General features: G+C 35.9%; 1 protein-coding gene and 1 long non-coding RNA gene across 4 annotated transcripts in view; both read left to right on the top strand.

The window, feature by feature from the left end:
- Window positions 1-19,810, top strand: part of LOC149939326 (ATP-binding cassette sub-family C member 3-like) — a 35,254-nt gene that overhangs the window by 844 nt on the left and 14,600 nt on the right. For 2 of the 3 annotated variants that reach the window (XM_090180026.1, XM_090180024.1), the window contains exons 3-11: window positions 6,276-6,419; window positions 8,248-8,418; window positions 9,451-9,625; window positions 13,852-14,106; window positions 14,737-14,940; window positions 16,863-17,009; window positions 17,071-17,173; window positions 17,242-17,429; window positions 19,491-19,667. In XM_090180026.1, the coding sequence (XP_090036152.1) occupies window positions 6,276-6,419; window positions 8,248-8,418; window positions 9,451-9,625; window positions 13,852-14,106; window positions 14,737-14,940; window positions 16,863-17,009; window positions 17,071-17,173; window positions 17,242-17,429; window positions 19,491-19,667 (1,564 nt within the window). The remainder of the gene's footprint in view (window positions 1-6,275; window positions 6,420-8,247; window positions 8,419-9,450; window positions 9,626-13,851; window positions 14,107-14,736; window positions 14,941-16,862; window positions 17,010-17,070; window positions 17,174-17,241; window positions 17,430-19,490; window positions 19,668-19,810) is intronic. The other variant, XM_090180025.1, reaches the window with a different exon arrangement.
- On the top strand, window positions 2,973-5,176 carry LOC149939327 (uncharacterized). Its single transcript, XR_016481415.1, has 3 exons — window positions 2,973-3,661; window positions 3,755-4,285; window positions 4,354-5,176. It is a non-coding gene; the product is annotated as an uncharacterized LOC149939327 (long non-coding RNA).

The following is a 19,810-nucleotide window of genomic DNA, read 5'->3' as shown; positions in this document are numbered from 1 at the left end:
GCCCTTGGGTGAATTAACTTCTGGACACGGTACTCAATGATATTTTACCATCAAAAGCGTCGGCTTAAGACGACAACCCCACGAAGCCGATAAATATCAGTTCAAATAAAATATCCTGGACGTGAATTATCTCCAACATTATCAACAAACAAGAAAAATAACCAATAGAAAATTGTATAATAATAGACCAACTAAGTATCAAGTTGAATAAAATGCTTAGGAATCAAGAATAAGTCAATCTAAATATCCCCAGTATAAAACATGGTATTAACAGAAATATGCAATAAAAATATAAATAATAATAACCCAATCAAACAAAAAAGTAACTCAAATACTTAGAAATCCAGAAAATGTCAATCCATATACCCTCGGTAATGTAAATTGTAATAAAACAAGACGTACGACGGTCAGAATTAAGCTTATTAAGCGTTTACTAAGTATGCTACCTTACAACATTACTTTGATCCTTGTATTTACAAAAGTTGTTCGTAATCACCCCCATTGGCATGTAGGCCAGCTGGAACGCGTCTTCGGAAAGGTTCTTGAAAACAACGAAAGATTTCTGGCGTGTTTCGCAGGCGTCAATTAGGCGTTGACGTAAGTCGGCAACGGCTTGAACTTCAATCTTGATTACCAAATCTTTGATATGGCCCCAAACATAGAAATCGCATGGGTTCAAATCTGGCTGGCCATGCAACAGTCCCGCCTCGACCTTCTCACCTCTGAGGAAACTCGTCATCAAGATGAACTCTAATCTGAAGGCAAAAACAAAGGGGGTGCTTAGTCTTGCATAAACCACATTTGTTGTCTTACAGCTAGCAACTTAAACCAATTGTCCTGTAATCACTCTACTAAAATAGTATTGGGAGCCTTTAGTCTCGACGTTTATCGCCATGTATAAACAAAACAAAACATGGACTATTTTTTCGGTTTAGATTTCTATGCGTGAAAGGCCCTTGGCGTTCAAATTTGACGACTTGTATAGCTTAAACCTACAGAAGCGTACTTCCCCCTAGTTTCTTCTGGTATTATATTATAGAAAGAGCTATTGGGGCTGGATAAAAGTTTATTTTTTTTGGAAAACTAAAAATAACACCTTGAAATTTAAGCATTTTTTACTAAATCACATATGGGGAATTCGAAAAAAATATGAAATATTTTTTTTTAAATTGAGTAACTGGTTAAGGCCAAAGGTCAAATATTTTAACTGCATTTTAATATTAAAACAGATCAGAATAGAATTTTCAATTTTTGTTTCACAAAATGTACCTAAAACTGCCTTTAAATTAAACTTGGCCTTGTTTAAATCGGACTATTAATTGAAAAATATAAATATTTATATTTATGGGTCAACATCATTTCTTTTTCATTTTTGCCAAAAATTGGTATCGAATATCTCTAAATCGGCTTATCGTACAATAATAAAAGCTTGGAAATCTACTTTTCCGCACTAAAGTACCCTATATACGAAATATCAATGAAATCTAGGATGGGTGGGTGGACACCTCTGGTTTATTTGCCATGGAATGCCCCGGTAGACTTACAATTGACATCCCACTTGCCTCGTGCTTGACGTAGAATTATCCTCGAAGATAGTAAGTCCTTGTTCCTCCACGTCTTCTATAACATTTCCTTCTGCAGTAGCAGGTTCCGTGGGTTGTATTTTTTCAGTTTAACTTAAGCGTCTATCAACCGCCGTGAACGTTTGTTGATTTGGTAGCTGCCTTTGAGGAAAGTGCTCCTGATCCCACCGCCGCGCTTCCACCGCATTTCCCTCATCGAGTCCATACATAGGATTTTTAAAGTACGCCATGCTAAAGCAGGTTTAAGATACGAAATGTGAATTTATTTAAAGAGGCCCCGCAATATTTTGCAAATTGGAGCCTCGTACCCGTCCCAAAACATATATGACATGTGTTGAAGACTAAATCTGTATGAAAAATGTTTTTGAGGGTGAATAGTTAATGAGACCATAAGTTACACAAGGGAACTACATTTAGTGGGTGAAAAAACACGGACATGAGCTAGATACCTTCCAAAACGTTTCATAAGATGTTAGATTTGTTTTTTTCTTACGGCATTAGAAGAATAAATAATCGAAATTCCATAATTCCTTTTTTTAATAGGCGTACTCACTTCGAAACACCTTGTTATTGGTAAATCGTATTTCTAAAAGTAGCTTACTTCTTTCGTTTTAACGCACTTCTGATACTAGTTTGTTTTTTATCGAAAAATATAAGAAACCAATGCTTAGTGAATAGGAACAATTTGGTCCAACGAATAAATGAAACTGCACATTTGCGCGTTTTTCGACGTTTTTAACCTGATTTTGGAGGCCGATTTTTGACGGCCAATTAATCAGATACGGTACTATTTAATTAAGGAATACCTTTCTAAGGACCTTTTCACTCCTTGTTTGCCAAAGAACACGCATGTAAATTTGTGCCAGCCTTCTCTGAAACACACTGTATACTCGCCTAGAACTGATTTTAGTAGCTAAATTCTTTACCAGTTCATTTATCATGTTGTTTTTATAAATAAATGACATGCACATTTTTATTTATTGTTTCGAGTAATTTTATCACTGTGCTGGTTATTGAGATAAGAAACCTCAATAGGTTATGGGCCCAGCAAGCTTTCAATGCGCAACCTGATGTTACGACTATGAAGACAACAACGAATGTTCCTGGATTCTGGTAGCAGCACGTTCCTGATGATCAGTATCCTGGTGACGACACGATCCAGACGATTTGCATCCTGATCATCGTTGAAGGGTTTCCACGCAATGACGTTGAAAGTTGGCTGAGCCAGAAAACTGGAGTTGCTGGAAACGGCAACTACTTTACATGCTCATGATCCGAAATGTTTTTCACATAGTCACTGGCAAACACGTTGCACTGAGAGCACCGTCCCAAATGGCAGCAGAATCAGCAATCATCACAAAAGAAATAAATTCAAGTAGCTTTTAGTATTGCCCGAGCACTCATCTGGGCAGTGATGTCCAACAATGCCCACAACATGATCACGAACTGTGAGAAACCCAAGGTGATGTTGGAAAAATTCCACGACATATTTGGTTAATTGTCGTCGAACAGACTGCGGAAACTCTTTAAGCTCAGCTAATGCGTACAACAAAGGATCCAGAGCTTGACATGGCCTCGCATCTTTCGTCCATGCAGGAGTTGTGGGCCGATAAACTTACGAAGGCGAAGAAATAAAATGATGTAATTTTGATTAGTCGATTCTCATAGCTTGTATCATTGAGTCGGTGCCCAAAGATGAGTTTCGGGATTTTGGAATGCTGTAGTACAACTTTCCCGAAGAAAGCAGAGGGTAACCGAATTCAAGAGACTGCTCTTCGGCCGTGCTACCTGAGATGGCAACGCCATTGGAGAGTCATCCGGACTTTTTACCAGACGAGTCCAAAGGGGTTTAAACAACGTACTAAAGTCATCGGCACTCGAGATTGTAAAGAAAGGAAGGAATCGATGCAATGATCTGAAATTTTCCAATTGCTCTAAGATTGGTCACATCGCTAAAGACTGTCCGAAACCAAAGGAGGCATCTAAGAGTGAAGATGACAGAGAAAGCAGCAGTAATGGCAGCAGCATCGGCGGTGGAGGTCTCTTTTTGCGGCAAATGGCTTGGTTGCGCACTCAAAGTAAAAAAAGTTTGGTATTTTGACTCCGGGGCCACAATGCATGCGACAAATTACATAAGATTCCGGAATTTTGATACACCTGTGAATTTCCAGGTTAGAAATAGAGCTGGGATGACTGCAGATGGAGAAGCAACCTGGCCGTTCTTTTCCGCGTCGGGAAGTAAAGACGCCGAGAAGTCTTTAACAATGCCTGTTTTTTTTCCCTGGAAGAGCGCAGTTATGAGAAACAATGACTTGGAAGAACAAGCTACAGCAACGTCTTGCGGCTAATACGAGAAGCAGCAGGGAAACAAATTTTGCGTCTAGCCGGTTAGATCGAGAGTCTCTACACAAACCAGCAAGATAATGCGGCATGCCTCACCGCAGATCCGAAGCACAAAAGGAAGGCAGATCTCCAAATCTTGCACCAACGCATAGGTCACCAAATCAAGCGTCACTTAGCAGCTACGCTGAAGAGACTTGGCTACGAGGTAGTCGAGTCAAAGACCAACACATGCTGTGAAGTCTGTGTCTATGGAGAGTTGGCAAGGCAGAGCTTCGGCACCAGGAGAGAGAAATTTACGGAGCCAGGAGAGCGTATCCATTATCATCTTTGGGGACCGTTTCCGACATCATCCATGCAGGGTAAGCGCTACTATTTGTTGTTCATGAATGCTTATTTAGATCTGAGAGTCATATATATTCTGGAGAAGTAGTCCGAAGTCACTGACCAATTCAAATACTACCTTGCTTTGTGCCGCAACAACGATCGCATCATCTGAGAGCCGGTCGTTAACGAAGAGTTTCGACAACTGACAACACAAGAACGCCTAAATCATCGAAAGACAATGCCGTACACACCTGAACAGATTGGAGAAGCCGAGCATTTAAATCGCACGGTCATGGAATTCGACCGAGCGATGTTGCATGCCAATCCAGATCTCCCACCGTAGTTATGGGCTGAAGCGGTGAATATCATAACGCACATCCTAAACCAACCAATATGCTAGAAAGACACCATACGAGCTATGGACTGGAAAGCCGTATCCGTCCATCAAGCTTCTCAAAATATTTGGAGCAGAATGTTACGTACATATTCCAAAGGTAAAGAAGAAGAAATTGGGAAAGAAGCCGTAAAAACGAGTAATCGTTGACTTGGAAGATATCGGATCTATGTTCCTGAACTCAACGATGTCTTACGGTCTCACGATGTCCAGTTGAATCCGGTGAGACGCGTCATGGACACCTGGTTTCCTGTTTTAGCAGAAGATGATGTTTCCAGCCAGTTCAAGCAGTTGACGAATTCCCTTGGTCGAGAATCAAACGGTTCTATCTCGGAATCAGATACAGGTGACGATGACGTGATTCCCAGATCCGTCAAATCACCTGATGACGTGACTCCTAAATCCGTCATATCGCATAAAGGGTATTCCCGATTTGTGCTGCATTACCACAATCTGCCAGGGAAGCTCGTTCAATCCTAAGTCAGAAGAATGGAAGAAAGCGATGTCCGACGAGCTGAAATCCACGATTTTATCGAGGGCAAGTGTTCAAGATTACGATAAAACACTTTTTAATATATATTTCATAAAAATCCACGTAACGATGTTTTTTCCAAGGTTATGTTAGCTAAAAACTTGTTTTTGTTGTATTGTATATATAATCGCCTGAAGCTGACTTTTCTAGCTCACTTCGCTAACAGCTCATTTAACAATTTCCGAAAATGTTACAATAGAATATAAAATTTTATCAGCAGGCATAAGTAAATAATTTACAAAATGTTTTAAAGAAGTATCATGAGCTTTATAGAACTCACAGGCCAAAATGCTTTTAATAACCGTATTTTTCTTGGATCTAGTTGTTTTTTGTATAATGTTCAAATGTTCCTTACAGACTTAATATTTTATGTTATTGTAACTATCAGAAAGTATTACTATATGCGTGGTCTTATGACGGACTTCCTAATTCAAAATAAATAATTGACACCATAATCAGCTAGCACCAACCTAAGTGAGCGAATGACTTTCATAGTCGTTATTAGAGATGGCCGAGCTACAATGCGCAGTAGGTTTGTGAGCAATTGATGCCACGCAAACCAACATATCCCTCAGGGTATGTCTTGTTAGATAATAAAAAGAATAATCCGCTTTGCCAAAACCCAAGTCAAAACCTTAGGGCCAAGTCTTCTAGATACTTTAAATGCCTTTAAATCAGGTGGACAGGTTACAATGCTAATCTAGTTACTTATAATATTAAATACTTACCAGAAATTTTTAATCTCTGAGGCATTATGGTAAAATTAATTTTTACTACTTAATTTGTGCAAAAGTAACACTTACTAATTTATAATCCCAATTTTGGTTAATCTAGGGTAGTTCAATATTTTTTAAATAGGCTATGATATCCCTAAACTTACTATAATTGCTAACACAAAAACATTTATATGAACATAATAAAATAAAACTCTCAGGGGAAAATACCGAACGATGAAAGAGTTTTCGAAAGTGTTTTTTCCCAGAAATACAAGCTGGAATCGAACCAACTTTATTTTGCTTGCACTCCCCAACGCCGTTATATTGAGTGTTTCATTAAAAATACTAATTTTTATTAACAAGAAATTCCTTGTCTTTATTAGATTGCTTCTTAAAGGATACAAACAGCCGTTAAAAGAATCCGACATTTATGATTTGAGAACTGATTTACAGGCTGCAGAAACTCATAAACATCTAGATAAATATACCATCTCCATACAAACGCAAGAAAATCGAAATAAAGAAAGGTAAATGTAAAAGGAATCTGTTTATTTATGTTCATGTTTACTCTTTTGGATTTTCAGTTTCATACACTTTTCTGGGTAAGGGTATCAAGTTGTTTAATAAGTTGGCAAGCTTGCCAAAATATATCATTCCTCGGAAGAATTTGCCCTTGGGCATATTAACTACAGAACACGGCACTCAACGATATTTGGCCATATTCAAAGCGTCCTCCAGAAAAACCCAATCCCCGTTCTTTACCAACCAGTAGAATATTTTTATTATAATTATAATAAATATTACCAATGTTATTTGCCTTCAACAAATTTCCGATATCATTAGAACAAAAACCAACTTTAGACCCAAAAAGTTAATAAATTAACAAAGTAACAAAATGAGGAATAGAAATTTCAAAATTTTGAATTATTAGAATGCGCATTAAAAAAATATACTATTCTATAGTAAAAAGTTAAAAACCAACCCATTGTATTATAGGTCTTGAACAATCAAAGGTTTAAGCGAAAACCAAAACTATAAATGAAAGTACTTATAAAAACTGCGTATGCTCATGATAACCCAAGAAAGCCGATAAAAATCAATGCAAATAAAAAATCGTAGACTTGAATTCTCCCCCACATTATCAACATAAAAGAAAAATAACCAATAGAAAAATATATAATTATAACCCAACCAAGTAACAAGTTAATTTAAATACAGTAATAAAAATTGTATTAGCAGAAATATGCAATACAAATGTATATAAAAACAAGGTTATTCAAATACTTATAGATATCCAGAAAATGTCAATCCATATACGGTAATGAAAATTGCAATAGAAAAAACCAAAACCACCTTACCATTAACAATTCCCGGCTTATAATGAACAAAAAACTCTTAACTGAATAGTGAAGGCTTAACAACAAATTCAAAATAAATAAAAGCAACGTATGTACATTAATATAAACACGTAAAAGTAAAGTAAGCAAAACGAAAAAAGAGCGTTGTATACCACTAGAAATTGTATTTATAAATGACCATTAACGGTTCAAAAGTACCGGTAGACAAAAAATTAACTAAGTGGACCACCCACGGGTCCTACTCTTTAACCACCTAATCCCTGCTGACTTTGCTTAAGCAAGATTTGACCTTTATAATTTCATACGTAATGCTGAGTTTCTAATTTTCAGTGAATCGTAACGTGTTTCGGTGGTTCTGTGGTAGAACGTCCGCATGTCATACAGTAGGACTCGCGTTCGAATCTTGGCCGATACTTACGTAAACTTTTAATACGACGTGTACCGTGAACCTAAGATAAAAACCCTACCATTTGGACTTTAATACGTTTTCCGTAACCCTCTGCATTAGTTCCGTCCCAAACTTTAAAGATTCGTTACGTACAATTCGCAATTGTAAATTATACTACACCCAAAGACAAAAAGAAGGCTGTTTTGCAAAACACCTTTTCCCTAACTCCAAGAGAATGCGTACGCAATGATTACACTCTGCCCCGAAAATGCGTACGCTTTCGCAGACTCACAGACAGACATACAAGGTGATTGTAAAACCCCTCCTAGGGGAAATAGTTCCTTCGGTAAAATCTTTTATTATTCACTTGGACTGAGAAATTGCCCGAGCTACTCTTTGGGTGTAAAATTTAAATATTTAATGTTGCAGATATGATAGTTCAATAGGGAAAAGTATAAGAGGGGTTTTATTTGCAGCTCTAAGTTGCTTTAAAAATAATTTTATTTTATGAAAAAAAATTGAGATAATAGTACTTCTACTATTAAAATTGTTATTTTGGTTCTCTACATTTGCTTAAATTGATTAACATTTTTTCAAAACTATTTTCAGTGAAAGTGGTAAATTTGAAAAAAAGGTTCTAGTTTATGAGGACAAATCGCGAGAGAGCCGAGGAAACCTAACAACTACGCTCATCAAAACCTTTGGGCCAGAGCTCATATTTCCCTGTACTATTCAAATAGTTGCCGAACTACTCAATTTCGCGGCTCCAATTTTAATGGCGTAATTATTGTTTTTTAAAATACCTTATTATTTTCCGCGTTGAATTTGCCTTTATGGATTTTTTAAGAAGTAAGTACTGATCTATGTTACCTAAGACAAATTTAGGCAATGGTTCAAACCTATACCTGGTTTAATTTTACCCTTATTCTGTGCCTGAATAATTATGTAGGCCTTCTTGTAGAGAGTCGAGGAATACGTGTCGTAACTACTAATTAAAGGTTGCCTAAGAGGGTTCCCTCGCCAACCAATTACTCTTCCTAGGCGTTCATCATTTTGACAGAAGAAATTAGTTTTCCTTTTTCCTTAATTTGTATAATGGTTGAAATATATTTTTAGTTCTAAAGCAGAGTCTGAACTTACAGTGACATTTTTTAGTTCAAAATAGACATTGTTATCACTTTAATTTAAGTCAACAAACAAAAACAAATATGATTAAAAATGATCAGTAGAAAATTAAAAACCAATGCATATTCATTTTTTTAACACTTTAGTTACATTATTATCCATTGTTCAATAAATAAATCACATTTTAGAGAAGAAGGTAACTAAAGAAATATTTCGAGGCCACAGTATTAAATTTATAAGCTTGTTTAGTATTGTTTTGAAAAACTGTAACTAATGCATAGCTGGTAAAGGTTTCCAATATTCTATCTTTTTCCAATCTTAACCTTAGCGTTAAAGTAGACGAATCTTCTAACTACAATTCCTATTTCGATTTTTGATTAGCCTTACGATTAATTGATTTTTTTCTCTAATCCCGTTTTTAAGGCAGTTTAAAATATTTAAAGAAAAAGGTTATAAAAATATTTTTATGGTTTAATAAAATTCGCCTTATTTAATGATAAATCAACCAGAAATTGATCGTACAAAGTGAACGCATGAAAACATTTGAGAGTTTAGATAATAAACCTTTTTAGGCAATTTTCAAAGACTTGGCTCATGTCGCTAAACGGCTAGGTTTTTTATGTTGCGCGAACAAATAACTCTCCTTTCAAGATCTTATTCACAACATCTTAATTTTTTTCTAAATAGATATTTAATGCAGTACTCGTCGAGCGAGGAACCAATCTGGAAAGGTGTGTTCTACGCAATTCTCATCTTTCTTTCGGAGGTCATGAGGCCTATATTGACCCAATTTTGTATAAAACGTTGTATTGATTTGTCGTCTCGTCTGCGTTCATCCATTATAACCGCCATCTACAAAAAAGTAGGTTTAAAATTTACTCGAATTTTATATTAAGTATATTTTTGAGCTAAAAACATAGTGACTTAGGCAATTCGGATACCGCGATGCAGTTTTAGTAGTCAAGTTTTCTAATTTGCAGCCGATTTGTTTTAATATTTCAAAAAAAAACTTTATGTTTTGGGTCTTTACTGAAGTTTTACATATAAATCTTAAATCGTTAAAGTCGACTGATAGTTTATTTTCTCTCCTTGAAAATACCTTCATTGGGATAATGAGAAGTTGCAACTGTATTTAAATATAATAAAATATTTTCTTCCTTCGTTTTACAAACCGATATTTAAATAAGGTCTCAACAAGAAATGATGTATGTAACACTCAAGACGAATGTAGCAAAAGCGATATCACTTTATATGAGGCTGCTCTTACTAAGTAAAATTCGTAATAATTATTTAAATTGTGAAATCAAGGACACAGTCACTTCTATACAAACGCCAGTAACATTAAAACTGTATATCTTAAAGGTGCTATTATTAGTAGCGGGACTAATTTTTTGGGTCCTCTGCAAAGTTTTTTTTTCTACTGAATTCGCTGGCCGAGGGGAACATAATTGAAAATACGACAAAACACTTGTTTATTCATCATAATTCACTATTTAACCGATTATATTTTTAAAAGATATTATTGTAAAATTGGTTGACCTTCAATATTGGTTTTTAAGATGTATCTTATTAAAACTTCTCACTCGAGACAGTGGAAATTGAAAGAGTTAGACCAAGAATGTATTTATTAATTGTAAGGGAGAGTAACTGTTTGTTAAATTGCGACGATTTCTAGCGTTGAGCCCGACACCGTTTCCTTATGCTCAAACAGGAAAGCTCCTTAACGTTAAAAACCCAACCAGCCCTGTATCTCGTTGTAACTGAAGTCTTCCGACGCCATTAAAGATCGAGATGATGGCTGTTCAACTTCTCTCCACTTTTGCCGAAGCCAATTAGACCATGACGCCCGTGGAATTTCTCAAAATAGTCATTATTTTTAACAATAAATATATACTTCCTTGAATTAACCTAAAACGAAGCTCCTTAATAGTCCATGGTAATAAATTATATGGAATTGCCATACAGCTTTAAAAGCTGATATACTTGAAGTGAACGATTTGGTTAACGTAAAAATTATTTCATAAAATCCTACTTATTCCGATTGTGTTTTAATTAAACAAACTGGTGTAAAGATTGTTTTTTAATTTTTGTATTTGAAATACTGCTGTATAATGTAAAACGAAATCCGGCAACACTAGCGTAAAAATATGGAAAAATGGTTGAAGCTTGGGTGCTAAAGGCAGTTCAGATACGATTTCGTTTGGTTTTTTTACGGTGTTAGCTCCCAAGCAAAACCCATAAACACTTTCATAAATTTTAAAAATATAAAAAAGACACTACGCCTCTCTTTATCCTGGTGCCGCTTTTGAACAAACTAGTTAATTACGTAGTTCGCTAAAACTATTTCTGGGAAATTGAATTACAATAAGGATTATATAAAAACTACCGACGTCCGGTGAAGATTTGTGATGAATGGACTGCATCACGATAATCATCATTTTTGTCACACTACTTTCTGCAAATCTTAAATTTTTATTATTGTTTCAAACATTTCCATGATGTACCATAGAGATTTAACGATTAGTTTCGACAGCAAGATCAGTGCCCCGGATCTGATCGTAACAAAATTTCAAATACTTGTTGTTTGTTTTGAAGCCCCTTTTATGTTCCCCCTTAGCTTCTGGGCCTCTTGCACTTGAACCTGTCATACCTTCCTGGATAAGACACAAGTCAAAAGTGACGATAGTTTTCGGTTGTTTATTTTGACTTTCTTTCAAAACCCTTCCTGTAGATATACGCCAGAAGTTATTGGCCCTATTCCTACACACGTGGGGCGCGCACTCGCGTCGCCCCTCACGCGTGTCGGGAGGGAGCACGTTTCTTCAACGAGTAGTCATGAGCACAATCACTTGAAAAATTAATGAGGTCAAGAACCTATCAATCATTCAAACTTAAAGACCACCATTCTCACCAAGAAATTTATCAACTATTTATACACGAAATATCTACCTGTTTACCAATTCAGTGATTTAATCACCAAAATATACGTTAGGCCAACGTGTAGCTGAGCACCATTCGAAATTAGTAAAATATCTACTATTGGTAGACCAATCTAATGATGTATATTATATTTTTATACAAATAAAACAAGTGTAGTGGAACACTTTGTTGACAAAGTGTTTAAAATACAACTTTACACGTTGAAACAACGTATTAATCCTTCTCAATATGGAATGTAAACGATAAATACTAAATACCATCCTAACATACACGTTCTTGTGCTACCTGGGCTTAAATCAAGCTTCGATAGTGAATATCTATTTGGTCCGAGTTTCGCGTCTTTTGGCTTGCCCGAAGACTTATCGGTACGAGCTATTTGTAAGTTTTTAAATTTCTTTAAATTTCTTCAAATTGTTTAGGGTTTAGCTTTTTTCTCCCTTTTCATGATGGACTAATCTACTTATTCGCGAATTTTATCATCCTTTGCAATGCAGTTCATAGGTGATTCCTTTAAACGTTACTTCTCATAACATTAATTATTTATAATGTTTTCCAATGTGCCTATGAAGCAAATAATGTTCTTTTTTCTCACCCTGACATTATTACAATTTTGCTCCCGATATTCAATCTTATTTCCAAATTCTTCTCCATAACGCAAAGTTTTTTATTTAGATATGATTTTAACGAACTTGTAATTTACTTATAAAAACAACATGTTAAATGAACTAATAACGAAACATGCTATGACAAATTTGAATGAACTGCTAAGGGAACCGGAGCTAAGTGAGACAGTTAAATAAGCTCTGGGTGAGTATATATACTTAACAATAAAAAACAAGGCAGATTCTTATCTGAAATAACATGTTTGTTTTTAACATATACATAAAATGTCTTTTATCGTAATCTCTAACGGCTTATTTAAAAAGCTCACAAGGGCGAGAAAAGATAGCTAAGGAAACGGAAAAGTAATTTTACTGTTGAAGACACGGAATGGTACTTGTTGGTGTTGAATACGTGAAATGGTTCTTGAGGATGCATACAATTGCATTAAGTAATTATTTGTTTTCTTAATATTGAAACGATTATGACCATATCTGATGCCATTGATAGACTTGAGTATTAAGCGTAATAAGTCCTACAATGGTTTTAATAACACTTATATGAAGAATCGACATACATGTAAATAACTAAGAATTGAAGTTAAAACTGAAATTTTATGTTTAATTGAAATCATTTTAAAAATTCTTCAAAATGGTCACCTCCGGCACTTAAACAGGGACGAGCTCGTAGTAAAAACGTTTCTCCAACTCTACTTTTCCGAAAGACCCTGTATATACGCGAGTGGTGTAAAAAATACAAAAGCCGTTCAGTTGACCAAATCTTTAAGAAACAAGTTTTTTAGCATGTGTGATAAAGCATAAGGCTACATGATAACGAAATTATGCGATTAACCAGTTAAATAATATAATCTACGACATATTTACTGATATTTTAACAAAAGCGTTTTAATATAAGCGAATTAATATTCAACAGAACGTAAGAAAAATATTTCGAAACAAACTATTGTAATTAACAAAAGATGTCTGACAATTACAGTTTTCGCGTAATTAAGAAAAACCTAAAATAGAACCAATGACAGACATTTGTAGAGCAGTTTTACTCGTAACCCAAAAGTGACATATTTACCACAAGTGTGCTAGTTCCTATACTTTCCATTGCTACAGATTTATTGAGTGGGAAACTATGTACAAACCTGCTAGCATTTACAAGGGCTTCCTTAGTTCTCGAAGCTCCCACAAGACGACATGATTTTTTTTGGGTGTCATACCCATCCTCCTCCCCCTCGAAATTTTACGCGTTAACATTCATTTGAAAACGATTACATTGTCACACTTAAAATTATACTGTAGTACACAATTCCATTGAGTTTTTCTTGTGGCGAATCTTTTCTATTTCCAAGCCCAATAGACTATACTATTCTTACATTTCGTATATAAGTGTAGGTGTAAGCATGCAAATAGGATAACCGATATTCGCATGCCACGATTAAGTTTCAAAAACATCATATAAAAACTTGTGAATGCGTTAGCAGGGTGTTCCTTAATTAAACGAAATTAAATTTTATTTAATCTAAATGATTCCTTGCAGGCTTTGAAGCTCTCAAGCACTGGGAGGCGGAATATTAACACTGGAGAACTTCTGAACTGTATGGCTGTCGACTCGCAAAGTTTCCGGTTAATTGTCTTGTACGCTTATTACTTTGTGGCGGCACCTTTAACCATCATAATCGCAACTGTGTTTTTGTGGAATCTACTCGGAGTGTCGGCTTTAGTGGCACTCGCTTGCGTGACGCTTACGCTGCCTTTTAATTTACTGATCGCAAAATGGAAGAAGCAACTGCAGGTAGGGTCAAAGTTTTTAAAAAAGAATAACACTTCTATAAATTGAAAAATCAATAACGTCATAAGTGATATCTGAAAATTAGCACGGCATTAATCATAAACTTGTAAATAAAACTAAGAGAAATTAAGAGAATAATAAAAACCCAAGGCACCACGAAGTCAGCTCGCGATATTTAATGCTAATTAATCAGGTGGCAGGGTTACACTGCGTAAGAGAGTGGTGGATAGCCCTTCATGCTTAGTATTAACCGTTTGTCTCACCAAGTTTATAAAGAAATGTTTGCGAAAAAAACCCGATAACTAGTGAGGAGGGAACTAGTTAACCCTACGCAGTCTTCACCCAGTAGTACGAGCTACGGTCGTACCCGGTTACTCTTGCTCACCACTTCGCCACCCCACCTTTACTCGCTACTTCCGTCTCTAGGCCTTATAGCTTAGAACATTTGTTTTGTTCGCTAGTCGTTTTTCGCTTGGAATGCCTATTGGTCGAAGAATTGTACGGTTTCCTTAAAAAAAAAGTTTTGTATATTGATTTTCAATATATAAATTGTTATAAATATTCAATAACTGTAACAGATATACACTTTTCTTAAATTTGTATAATCGTATTATTGGTAATATATTTTTCTAGCAAAAGAAAATGGCTTGTTCAGATAAACGTATTCAATTAATGAACGAAGTCTTGAGTGGGATTCGAATCTTAAAAATGTACGCCTGGGAAAAATCATTTCAGCAACAGGTTCAATCACTGAGGGATAAGGAAATAAAATATTTAAAGAAAATAAACTTTCTTCAAGCAATCTACATTTCCGCCTTTTTTATTACACCAGCTTTGGTAAATAACTTTTAATTTGCTTCAATATTTAGGGATAAATCGAAATCTCGTTAAATTAAATTAACGCACTACCTTATCTTTGATTCGAAAAAACGATTTTGTTACAGACTGCGGATTATTTTTTTCTTAGTTTGTATGTTATTTTCTTGAAAATTGTTCAAGTAAAATAAAATTTGGTAGGCCTAAAGCTCAACTTATTTTCGACTTTGTTAAGCGCGAATAAAAATACATTTCAAGCGGGTGACAGTGAACATAATTTAATTTTGGACAACAATATATTTCGAATATTATATTATTATATTACAATACATTAACTTATGTTAACTTACGTAATCTTTCGTAATCTTACGTTATCTTACGTTACGTTATAAATTATAGATAATAGATGATAGATGAGAGATTAGACCCTAGACCCTAGACCCTTGACAGAAGATTTTAGATTTTAGATTATAATTAAGTATTATTTGTGGGAGGTTCTACTATTATGAGAATTATAATTGTTAAAGCAACGAGGTTCGCACGACATTTGACTCACTTTTTACACAAAATTTAAAAATAATGTTACAGCTTTCCGTAATTTAGGAAGCTCCTTCTCGTATTCTATAGAATTACTAATAATTGAGTATTTATAGGCTTATATCTAAGACCATTTACACCTGGACTACAATGCCAACGTTAAAACTCCGATTTCCGAGTGCCCGCTACAAAACACCACCAAGTGGAGAAAATCTGCGAAAGTAATCCACAAACATGCAGCACCCCCCCCCCCCCTCCCTTTTTTTTATCCTCTCTAAGAGGCGAACGGTTCGCGCTCTCTTCCGCTGTTTTTTCTCGGACTCGGTATTCCTCTTAATTCTAGTGGGGGTCTAAATAAATTTTCGGTGGTCTGCAACTTCTTGGCCGTTAAGTGGTTAAGCCTAGGGCCATAGGCAACAATAATGCCGGCTATTCGGTGCTCTTATGGTGCATGCAAAAACGATAAGCGGTATATTCAAGACAATACTAACTTGTAAGTTAATTAAGTTTCCCAGTGTAAAACTGAAACGTACCAAATGTGATAAGTGCGTCAAGGCTTGTTGTAGGTTAGACCTTACAATGAAAAATTTGGAGAGTCGATACTTCAACAACCAGCCTAAACAATTTTACGTGTGCTCGTCGCATTAATAATTAATAATTAAACATACCTTCAACAAGTTCCCAAAACGTTTTAGTTGGAATTTCAATAAACTTGCCATGTGGTTTCCACTTAAGCCGTACACAACGGGCGAAAATTGGTCACGATTCGCTAGGCGACCGAGTAAAATATCGGGAGAGGAGGGCGACGGTTTGAACGAAAGGAGCGCGAAGTGAACGCGTTTTTTCAGCCCGAATTCCCCTGTGGATGAAAGTTGCCTCTAAATAACGATGGTGGCGGTGGGGTAGCGGCGACACTAGCCTAACAACAACGCCTACCTTCATTGCAGTCCAGGTGTAAATGGTCTTAGCTTATATTAACCTCCCGTAATGCCTATACTTGACCGTGGTGTTTTAAACCGGTAATTAAATTTCATGAGTCTCCTAACAATCGCTGAAAGTCTTGTATTTAATACCCCAGGAATCACCATAGGCCAAGACAAAAACATAACGCACGTTTTTATCCTTTTTTAAATCATAAGGCAAACATACAATGCATAGAAGGATAATGGCCAACCATCCATGCCACGCGAGCCAGTAACTCCTTACACTTATTACGGTATAAGGTTCCATACAAGGCGACATTTTAAACAATCAGGTCTAAATTTTATATTATCGGCAAATGTATGTTATTTTTCATTTGAAAAATCTTTCTCACGCTTTCTTTTTCTCAAGGGATGTACCATGTATATGGTTCACTTTTTTTACTTTTAATAAACTCTAATGGTTTCTTGACATTTTACAAACAGGTTTCGTTCCTATGTTTCGCAGCATTTGCTTATTCGGAAGAATCGGAGCTGTTTACTCCAATAACCGTGTTTGTTTCTTTGCGTCTCTTCGCTATCATCAGTTACCCTTTATCAATAATTCCAGAAGTAATAAATGCTGTAATAATGGTGAATATTTAATTTTAACAAAAAATCATTTTACAAAAATAACTCTGAAATGCTTTCGAAGGTATATGTTTCATTGGGTCGAATCGATAAAGTTCTCGGCGGTGAAGTGCTGACGCCATACGTTCAAAAAGAGAGGATACGCAATGGAGATGACATAAAAGGAGGTACGTTTGCTCGTAAAGTTAAAATAAATAAATTATTAACCAAATACTTCGTAATATTGTGTTTCTAGTTGTTGAAGTTGTGAAGGGTGTCTTTTCGTGGGATAAAAACCTCGAGCCCGTCTTGAGAAATATTAACTTGGAAGTCCCCAAAGGAGCGCTGGTGGCAGTCGTCGGCAAAGTTGCGTCCGGAAAGTCTTCGTTGGTGTCGGCCATTCTGGGTGAAATGGACAAATTAGACGGAGAAGTTATAGTTCAGGTTGATTTATAAATACGAATCATTAAAATTCTTTATTCGATCCGTCAAATAAGGCTTATATGACAATTTTATTGAAGGTGTTACAACCTTTAAGACTAAACTTGCCTATGACCCTTATTCGATGAAAATAATTTTCGAGGCTTGGTTAGATTCGCGGTGTGTATAAAATGAGAGCGAGGGGGCAGTGGTGTTGAGAAGGGGGTTTCTGGGTCCAGACCTCCCCCTGGGGCCTACCTTTGACTGAACTAAATTTCCTCCCCAATTTTGGCCCCTCTTAAAGACCTAGGATCACCCAACTTTGCCAAAAAGGGTTCAAACATCCTTTTTACTTCCTCCTGGAGAGAATCCTTTCAAACCGTGAAGTCCGAGGATCGTGTCGACCGCCGCTACAATAGAGGGGCTTCGAGGGGGAAGTAAAAAGGATGTTTGAACCCTTTTTTCAAAAAGAGGTGTGAACCTTGACCTTTAACATCCACATAGTTTGACCCCCCACCCTTGACGAATTTCTGGCTACGCCACTGCGATGGGGTGACATAAAAAGGAAAGGCATCCGGAGTGGTTTGAATTTTGAAATCAGAATTCAAACCCTTTGTCTATAATTATAGAATTTTGACTGTTTCTACCAGGGTTGGGAGAGCTATGCCTACGTTCGTTACCGACTGAAAAATAACTAACGGGCCTCTTTGGAAAAACTGAATGCTCGGCGAATCTGATTTTTAGTTAAAGAAATGCAAAGTTTCTAAGTCTATAAAAACACTTTATTTACAATTCCCTTTATAATGTGGGTCCGAAGAATGCTCGTTTTGTTGTGAGCCCGATTCCGGTCCGTTCGATCTGAACGTTTTTTGGTTGTGACGCGAGGTTTTTCCATTCACCTCTATTTAAGCTTGATGCCCGAAGCGCCAATATCCGGCTAATATCCAGTGGGATTTTCCAAACGGACCATCCTCGGTTTCACAAAGACACACATATTTTACAATACAATGGAAAATATACCGCTTTTATATACATTTACACACAATATTCTCGTTAATTATTACAATTTTTAAACACTTTTACCTTATTGCTTTTAATTTAAATTTATACGCGATATACCGACATTAATTTGATTTTCTAATTTTAATTGAGTTTACACATCATTACAATCATTATTTAACAATAATGATCCGTGGTTATTAATTCGTATTTTGATCCGTATTGATTGTTACTGTACATCAGGCAAAAATGGGGGAATTGACCTTAGCTTCGATCGACATGGTCTAGACTCAATAAACACGAAAAATTACACTTCTGTTCATTGTAAGGGTTACTTGGAAGCGGGTCGGGGAGCTGCGAATTTAACAATGTCTCTATGGGATCGCTGCTGGTGAAAGTCCCACACCTTTTTGGGGTACATTCCTTTGTTTATTGAGCCACGGAAGGCGGTGGAAATATTTGTGCTTGGACTAAAGAAAGGGATAACCGTTGGTCATTTGATGTATATAATGAATCAATAATAAATTACATGAGGCTCTAAAGCTATTTAACTTTAATTCTTTAAAATCAATTTCAATGAAGACATGGAAGCTCGCAAGCGGACTTGAGCATAAGGTGGTGCCTTAATATTATTGTTATTATGATGCCAAATTTAATAAAGTTTATAAGCGGAGGTTTTTATCAATGATTGGATTATATTTCTAAGAAATTTAATGCTTTGAACATTCAGATTAATTTCGTATTACTATTGGAAATAACATTAATATAATTAATATGGACAAAATAAGATTCGATTTAATCTTTCCATTGCCGGGGCGTTTCAATCTTTAGATATATGGTTGTTTTATGGACTAGAGATTAAATGAACCCATCACGGTACCAGATTAATGAAGAGCTTTTGTAAAAAAAAAACTTTGGAAAATCGGTTCTACTTATAAAATTTATGGGCATATAATGAAGGACCTCGGTTGATTACCACTATATTCTTAGCGTGTAAAATATATCGTTGCTTGTTTTCTAAATCGTTGTTGTAGCTATAAATCAATTTAACTTCATTAAACTTAATGATGTATTTACTTGAACTAGGGTTCATTGGCTTACGTTCCTCAACAAGCTTGGATCCAAAACACGACCCTCAAGAACAACGTCATCTTCTATCAAGCAATGGACAGAGCCAAGTACGAAAGGATCATAGAAGCATGTGCTCTGGACGAGGACATTGACATCTTACCAGCCTACGATGACACAGAAATTGGGGAGAAGGTAAGTGATATTGCATAAACGAATTTTTGCAAGCGGATATCTGTGACAGTGTAAAAAAACGTTGGTGGTCAGTGCTGTCGCTAGGTTTATCAACCAAGGGTGTGACTAGAGGCTAGCAAACAGTTACGAAAAAACTAGCGAAA

Source organism: Leiobunum rupestre, chromosome 6 (assembly GCF_980474605.1).
Source record: "Leiobunum rupestre chromosome 6, qqLeiRupe1.1.hap1, whole genome shotgun sequence".
Taxonomy (NCBI): domain Eukaryota; kingdom Metazoa; phylum Arthropoda; class Arachnida; order Opiliones; family Sclerosomatidae; genus Leiobunum; species Leiobunum rupestre.
The sequence above is the reverse complement of the archived record's forward strand: the minus strand, read 5'-3'. Positions and strand labels throughout refer to the sequence as shown.